General features: G+C 48.4%; 1 protein-coding gene across 1 annotated transcript; it reads right to left on the bottom strand.

Annotated features, from left to right (window-relative positions):
• Window positions 1-1,687: 1,687 nt before the first annotated feature.
• Window positions 1,688-2,356, bottom strand: LOC120038705 (keratin-associated protein 4-6-like). The gene has a single exon (XM_038984369.1). It carries the CDS (start codon window positions 2,354-2,356, stop codon window positions 1,688-1,690), a length of 669 nt encoding a protein of 222 aa, XP_038840297.1.
• Between the last annotated feature and the right edge of the window lie 6,034 nt (window positions 2,357-8,390).

The following is an 8,390-nucleotide window of genomic DNA, read 5'->3' as shown; positions in this document are numbered from 1 at the left end:
CACTGAAGGATGTTGGGTGTAGTTTGGTGTGCATCACTGAAGGGTGTTGGTTGGGTGTAGTTTGGTGTGCATCACTGAAGGATGTTGGGTGTAGTTTGGTGTTCATCACTGAAGGGTGTTGGGTGTAGTTTGGTGTGCATCACTGAAGGGTGTTGGTTGGGTGTAGTTTGGTGTGCATCACTGAAGGATGTTGGGTGTAGTTTGGTGTGCATCACTGAAGGGTGTTGGTTGGGTGTAGTTTGGTGTGCATCACTGAAGGATGTTGGGTGTAGTTTGGTGTTCATCACTGAAGGGTGTTGGGTGTAGTTTGGTGTGCATCACTGAAGGGTGTTGGTTGGGTGTAGTTTGGTGTGCATCACTGAAGGATGTTGGGTGTAGTTTGGTGTTCATCACTGAAGGGTGTTGGGTGTAGTTTGGTGTGCATCACTGAAGGGTGTTGGTTGGGTGTAGTTTGGTGTGCATCACTGAAGGATGTTGGGTGTAGTTTGGTGTTCATCACTGAAGGGTGTTGGTTGGGTGTAGTTTGGTGTTCATCACTGAAGGGTGTTGGTTGGGTGTAGTTTGGTGTGCATCACTGAAGGGTGTTGGGTGTAGTTTGGTGTGCATCACTGAAGGGTGCTGGGTGTAGTTTGGTGTGCATCACTGAAGGGTGTTGGTTGGGTGTAGTTTGGTGTGCATCGCTGAAGGGTGTTGGGTGTAGTTTGGTGTGTATCACTGAAGGGTGTTGGTTGGGTGTAGTTTGGTGTGCATCGCTGAAGGGTGTTGGTTGGGTGTAGTTTGGTGTGCATCACTGAAGGGTGTTGGGTGTAGTTTGATGTAGTCCTTGTCCTTGCAGTCCTCTTATTAAGGGGTTTGCATGTTTCCTAGCCGAAACAGTTCGGAACAGTTTGTGCATACAATATATTATGATGATATTTTGTGACGTTTTACAATTTTTTTCTCGAGGCAAAGTCAGTAGCCGAAGTTTATAACCCCTCGTCGACCAATTGGTCAACAGGAGGGTTTCTTCGACCAATTGGTCAACAGGAGGGATTCGTCGACCAATTGGTCAACAGGAGGGATTCTTCGACCAATTGGTCAACATGAGGGTTTCTTCGACCAATTGGTCAACAGGAGGGATTCGTCGACCAATTGGTCAACAGGAGGGATTCTTCGACCAATTGGTCAACAGGAGGGATTCTTCGACCAATTGGTCAACAGGAGGGATTCGTCGACCAATTGGTCAACAGGAGGGATTCTTCGACCAATTGGTCAACAGGAGGGATTCTTCGACCAATTGGTCAACAGGAGGGATTCTTCGACCAATTGGTCAACAGGAGGGATTCGTCGACCAATTGGTCAACAGTAGGGATTCTTCGACCAATTTTCTTCCAGTCCGGTGAGTGATGTCCAGAAGTTCTTTTCGGTCATAGGAGACGGTAGCAGCAACATTATGTACACAATAAGTAAAGAAATAAGTTACACAAAATAGCACAATTGGTTGGGAGAATGTAAAACGTCAGCCCAAGTTCTTCGGCGCCATCTTATTCGAGCTTGCCGAGCTCGTCTAGGCGTCAGCCGAACTGAGGCTTGCTGAAGCCTTTAGGCATGGTGGATTACCTACCATATTGCATATAATGTAGGTATCCAGTCCTTTCAGCTGTCAACAAGTGCTATGACGGTAGGGGCTACTGCATAAGGGTTGTTTCTAGCCATCTCTCTGTTCCAACCACTGCTGTAGTCCTACAGCCACACACAGCCCTCTGTAGCACACAGCCCTCTGCAGCACACAGCCCTCTGTAGCACACACCCCTCTGCAGCACACATCCCTCTGCAGCACACAGCCCTCTGCAGCACACAGCCCTCTGCAGCACACAGCCCTCTGCAGCACACATCCCTCTGCAGCACACAGCCCTCTGCAGCACACAGCCCTCTGCAGCACACAGCCCTCTGCAGCACACACAGCCCTCTGCAGCACACAGCCCTCTGCAGCACACACAGCCCTCTGCAGCACACAGCCCTCTGCAGCACACAGCCCTCTGCAGCACACAGCCCTCTGCAGCACACACAGCCCTCTGCAGCACACAGCCCTCTGCAGCACACAGCCCTCTGCAGCACACAGCCCTCTGTAGCACACAGCCCTCTGCAGCACACAGCCCTCTGCAGCACACAGCCCTCTGCAGCACACAGCCCTCTGTAGCACACAGCCCTCTGTAGCACACAGCCCTCTGCAGCACACAGCCCTCTGTAGCACACAGCCCTCTGCAGCACACAGCCCTCTGCAGCACACAGCCCTCTGCAGCACACAGCCCTCTGCAGCACACAGCCTTCTGCAGCACACAGCCCTCTGCAGCACACAGCCTTCTGCAGCACACATCCCTCTGCAGCACACAGCCCTCTGCAGCACACAGCCTTCTGCAGCACACAGCCCTCTGCAGCACACAGCCTTCTGCAGCACACAGCCCTCTGCAGCACACAGCCTTATGCAGCACACAGCCCTCTGCAGCACACACAGCCCTCTGCAGCACACAGCCCTCTGCAGCACACAGCCCTCTGCAGCACACAGCCTTCTGCAGCACACAGCCTTATTAGCACAATGTTAATGTATCGTTAATTGCTTTTACTTTCTCCCTCTATTAAGTGGAGCGCTGGCTCCTATCTACCCTCCTCTCCCTCTCCTCAGGAGACACACACACACACACACACACACACACACACACACACACACACACACACACACACACACACACACACACACACACACACACACACACACACACACACATCACATACACACACACCGTCACTAATGGACTAAGACACTGGGGCTGTAAAATAACGCCGGCTACGCTTGATGACTAACGCTCATCGTTGCTAATTGAAAAGTAATGGGGGGGGGGGGGGGGGGGGGGGGGAGGGGTTACAGAGCACCTGTCACACCGTGAAAGGTAGTGTCATGGAGCCACAAGGACGACTGATGCACTCAGAGAGGTGGTATGTTGTTGTTGTTGTTGTTGTTGTGCATGGCTGAATGGAGGGAGAGGCCGATGATGATGATGATGACGAAGCAAAGAAGAACAACTCCACTGGAGAAATCCTTTTGGCCTTACAGTGTGTTATTTCAATATGTCCTCTGTTGGAACACAGATCAGGCTGGTGCCAATGCAATGGAACACAGATCAGGCTGGTGCCAATTCAATGGAACACAGATCAGGCTGGTGCCAAATCAATGGAACACAGATCAGGCTGGTGCCAATTCAATGGAACACAGATCAGGCTGGTGCCAATTCAATGGAACACAGATCAGGCTGGTGCCAATTCAATGGAACACAGATCAGGCTGGTGCCAATTCAATGGAACACAGATCAGGCTGGTGCCAATGCAATGGAACACAGATCAGGCTGGTGCCAATTCAATGGAACACAGATCAGGCTGGTGCCAATGCAATGGAACACAGATCAGGCTAGTGCCAATTCAATGGAACACAGACCAGGCTGGTGCCAATTCAATGGAACACAGATCAGGCTGGTGCCAATTCAATGGAACACAGATCAGGCTAGTGCCAATTCAATGGAACACAGATCAACTCGATCATCACGTTTGCAGATGACACAACAGTAGTAGGTTTGATCACCAACAACGATGAGACAGCCTATAGGGAGGAGGTGACGGCCATGCAGCCGAAACGCGTCGGATTTAAAAAAAAACTTTGTTTCTATTGAACATGCCACACTAATAAAGGCATTTTAATTAATTATATGAAGAGTGCCTTGGTCCTCCTTTCTTTTTTATGACCAATTCACCCCATTAACCAAAGAGCACCTTCTGTCTACCAACATGTACTATTGTGTACCTTAGTAGCGCTTCCCTTCCTCCTCTTTCTACGAGATGAGGGCACTTGGAGTGTGGTGTCAGGAAAACAACCTCTCACTCAACATCAACAAAACAAAGGAGATGATTGTGGACTTCGGCAAACATCAGATGGAGCACCCCCCTGTCCGCATCAACGGGACAGCAATGGAGAAGGTGGTCAGTTCCGCGGCGTACACATCATGGACAAACTGAAATGGTCCACCCATACCCACCTAAAACCCTCACAAACTTTTATAGATGCAGAGAGGCTGCTGCCTACGTACAGACTTGAAATCATTGGCCACTCTAACAAATGGATCACTAGTCACTTTAGTAATGCCATTTTAATAATGATGTTTATATATCTTGCATTACTCATGCCATATGATTATATTGTATTTTATACCATCTGTTGCATCTCGTCTAAGCCGGTTGGTCATCGCCCATCCATATATTTATATGTACATATTCTCATTCACCCCTTTTAGATGTGTGTGTATTAGGTAGTTGTTGTGGAATTGTTAGATTACTTGTTAGATATTACTGCACTGTTGGATCCAAAAGCACAAGCATTTCACTACACCTGCAATAACATCTTCTAACCATGTGTATGTGACCAATATAATTTGATTTGATTTGATTCCTGTTGTCTATGCCTTTCTGGGCCAGTGAGGGCCTACTTTAACAACTTTTTAATTTTTTTATCTCTGTGGATTTAAGCATCTGTCACGACCCTGAAGCCAAAATGTAGTCATTTCTGAGCAGCCATTTCCCCTGGGGCTAAAGCATATTCTGGGGCTGAAGCATATTCTTGGGAATGAAGCTTATTCTTGGGGCTGAAGAATATTCTTGGGGCTGAAGCATATTCTTGGGGCTGAAGCATATTGTTCATCCCGGTGTTCCAAATGGCACCCTATTCCCTACATAGTGCAGACAACAGGACTGTCTGCAGGTAATCTGCACTAAAACCAATACAACAGGACTGTCTGCAGGGTAATCTACACTAAAACCAATACAACAGGACTGTCTGCAGGATAATCTACACTAAAACCAATACAACAGGACTGTCTGCAGGATAATCTACACTATAACCAATACAACAGGACTGTCTGCAGGATAATCTACACTATAACCAGTACAACAGGACTGTCTGTAGGATAATCTACACTATAACCAATACAACAGGACTGTCTGTAGGATAATCTACACTATAACCAATACAACAGGACTGTCTGTAGGATAATCTACACTATAACCAATACAACAGGACTGTCTGCAGGATAATCTACACTATAACCAATACAACAGGACTGTCTGTAGGATAATCTACACTATAACCAGTACAACAGGACTGTCTGTAGGATAATCTACACTAAAACCAGTACAACAGGACTGTCTGTAGGATAATCTACACTAAAACCAATACAACAGGACTGTCTGTAGGATAATCTACACTAAAACCAATACAACAGGTCTGTCTGCAGGATAATCTACACTAAAACCAATACAACAGGTCTGTCTGTAGGATAATCTACACTAAAACCAATACAACAGGACTGTCTGTAGGATAATCTACACTAAAACCAATACAACAGGACTGTCTGCAGGATAATCTACACTAAAACCAATACAACAGGACTGTCTGCAGGATAATCTACACTAAAACCAATACAACAGGACTGTCTGTAGGATAATCTACACTATAACCAATACAACAGGACTGTCTGCAGGATAATCTACACTATAACCAATACAACAGGACTGTCTGTAGGATAATCTACACTATAACCAATACAACAGGACTGTCTGCAGGATAATCTACACTATAACCAATACAACAGGACTGTCTGCAGGATAATCTACACTTAACCAATACAACAGGACTGTCTGCAGGATAATCTACACTAAAACCAATACAACAGGACTGTCTGCAGGATAATCTACACTAAAACCAATACAACAGGACTGTCTGTAGGATAATCTACACTATAACCAATACAACAGGACTGTCTGTAGGACACATGTAATGTGTAATGTCGTGGGTGTGTTGTTTGCAGCTGTTGTGAGTCAGTCTACAACTGTTCCCTTCTATATGTCCTGTGGTATAGAGATAGTTGTAAAGTCCAAAATACATGTTGGAATACCAGAGTAATCTTCTCCCAGCTTACCCCTGAGTCAGTACCTCCAGTGAGCTATAGATGGCACTCACTTCAGAGGGATAGGGAAGGTGGGGGTGGAGGGGAGAGGGAGAAGGGAGTGATAGGGAGTGGGAGGGGAGGGAGGGAGATGATGGAGATGAGATGGAGATGAGGGGGGTGGAGAAGGGAGAGGAGGGGAGGGAGGGAGGAGGAGAGGGGAGAGGGAGAGTTGGAGAGGGAGTGGAGGGAGGTGGAGAGGAGAGAGGGGAGGGAGGTGGAGAGGGGAGGGGAGGGAGATGGAGAGGGAGAGGGAGGGGTAGAGAGAGAGAGGGAGGGGAGGGGGATGGAGAGGGGAGGGGAGGGGAGGGAGAGGGAGGGGTAGAGGGAGAGGGGGGGAGGGGGATGGAGAGGGAGGGGTAGAGAGAGAGAGGAGAGAAAGAAAAAGTGAGAGAGGTAGACGGGGAAAGGCACCCTTACCTGTCCTTGAGACGGCCAGCAGATTGGAGGAGAGGGAGAGGGGGAGGGAGAGGGGGAGTGGGAGAGGGAGGGAGAGGAAAACACTATCTATCATGTTATGGTACACTATCTATTCAAAAGTATGTGGACACCCATTCAAATGAGTGGATTTCGCTTCCGAGTGGCACAGCAGTCTAAGGCACTGCACCTCAGTGCTAGAAGCGTCACTGAAGACCCTGGTTCGATCCCGGACTGTATCACAACCGGCCGTGATCGGGAGTCCCATAGGGTGGCGCACAGTTGGCCCAGTGTCGTCCGGGTTTGGCCGGGGTAGGTCCGCCATTGTAAAATAAGAATTTGTTCTTAACTGACTTGCCTAGTTAAATAAAGGTTAGAGAGAGAAATTTCAACCACACCCGTAGCTGACAGGTGTATAAATTCGAGCACACAGCCATGCAATCTCCATAGACAAACATTGGAGGTAGAATTGCCTTCCTGAAGAGCTCAGTGACTCATGCCACCTTTCTATCGAGTCAGTTCGTCAAATTTCTGCCCTGCTAGAGTTGGCCCGGTCAACTGTAAGTGCTGTTATTGTGAGGTGGAAACGTCTAGGAGCAACAACGGATCAGCCGTGAAGTGGTAGACCACACAAGCTCACAGAACGAGACCGCTGAGTGCTAAAGCGCGTAGTGCATAAAAATCATCTGTCCTCGGTTGCAACACTCACTCCCGAGTTCCAAACTGCCTCTGGAAGAAACGTCAGCACAATAACTGTTCGCCGGGAGCTTCATGAAATGGTTTTCCATGTTCAAGCAGCCGCAAACAAGCCTAAGATCACCATGGCATCAGCTGGAGTGGTGTAAAGCTCACCGCCATTGGACTCTGGATCAGTGGAAACGCATTCTCTGGAGTGATGAACGACGCTTCACCATCTGGCAGTCCGACGGACGAATCTGGGTTTGACGGATGCCAGAAGAACACTACCTGCCCGAATGCATAGTGCCAACTGTAAAGTTTGGTGGAGGAGGAATAATGGTCTGGGGCTGTTTTTAATGGTTCAGGCTAGGCCCCTTGGTTCCAGTGAAGGGAAATCTTAACGCTACAGCATACAATGACATTCTATACGATTCTGTGCTTCCAACTTTGTGGCAACAGTTTGGGGAAGGCCCTTTCCCGTTTCAGCATGACAATGGGCCCATGCACAAAGCGAGGTCCATACAGAAATAGTTTGTCGAGATCGGTCTGAAAGAACAGCACAGAGCCCTGACCTCAACCCCATCGAACACCTTTGGGATGAATTAGAACACAGCGAGCCAGGCCTAATCGGCCAACATCAAGACCCGACCTTCCTAATGCTCTTGTGGCTGAATGGAAGCAAGTCCCCACAGCAATGTTCCAACATCTAGTGGAAGGGCCTTCCCAGAGGAGTGGAGGCTGTTATGGCAGCAAAGGGGGGACCAACTCCATATTAATGCCCATGATTTTGGAATGAGATGTTAGACGAGCAGGTGTCCACATACTTTTGGTCATGTAGGGGTCAAACACCCTCAACGCCAGAAGATGTAAACCATGACCTCATCCTCCTTTAATTTACACACTGAGCATATTGATGTCGTCCCATTCTATGACAATCCACTGACTCCACTGACTCTCACCTGGTGTACCTGTATCTCCTACACTCACTTCCCTCTCTCACCTGGTCTATGTCCACCACTCACTCCTCTCTCTCTCACCTGGTCTATCTCCACTACTCACTCCTCTCTCTCTCACCTGGTCTATCTCCACTACTCACTCACTCCTCTCTCTCACCTGGTCTATCTCCACTACTCACTCACTCCTCTCTCTCTCACCTGGTCTATCTCCACTACTCACTCACTCCTCTCTCTCTCACCTGGTCTATCTCCACTACTCACTCACTCCTCTCTCTCACCTGGTCTATCTCCACTACTCACTCACTCCTCTCTC

The sequence above is a fragment of the Salvelinus namaycush genome, unplaced genomic scaffold (genome assembly GCF_016432855.1).
Source record: "Salvelinus namaycush isolate Seneca unplaced genomic scaffold, SaNama_1.0 Scaffold234, whole genome shotgun sequence".
Classification (NCBI taxonomy): domain Eukaryota; kingdom Metazoa; phylum Chordata; class Actinopteri; order Salmoniformes; family Salmonidae; genus Salvelinus; species Salvelinus namaycush.
This window is presented reverse-complemented; position numbering and strand designations above follow the sequence as displayed.

Excerpts from the sequence above, each read along its gene's own strand:
- LOC120038705 (XM_038984369.1), bottom strand. The coding sequence starts at position 2,356 with ATGTGTGCTGCAGAAGGCTGTGTGCTGCAGAGGGCTGTGTGCTGCAGA.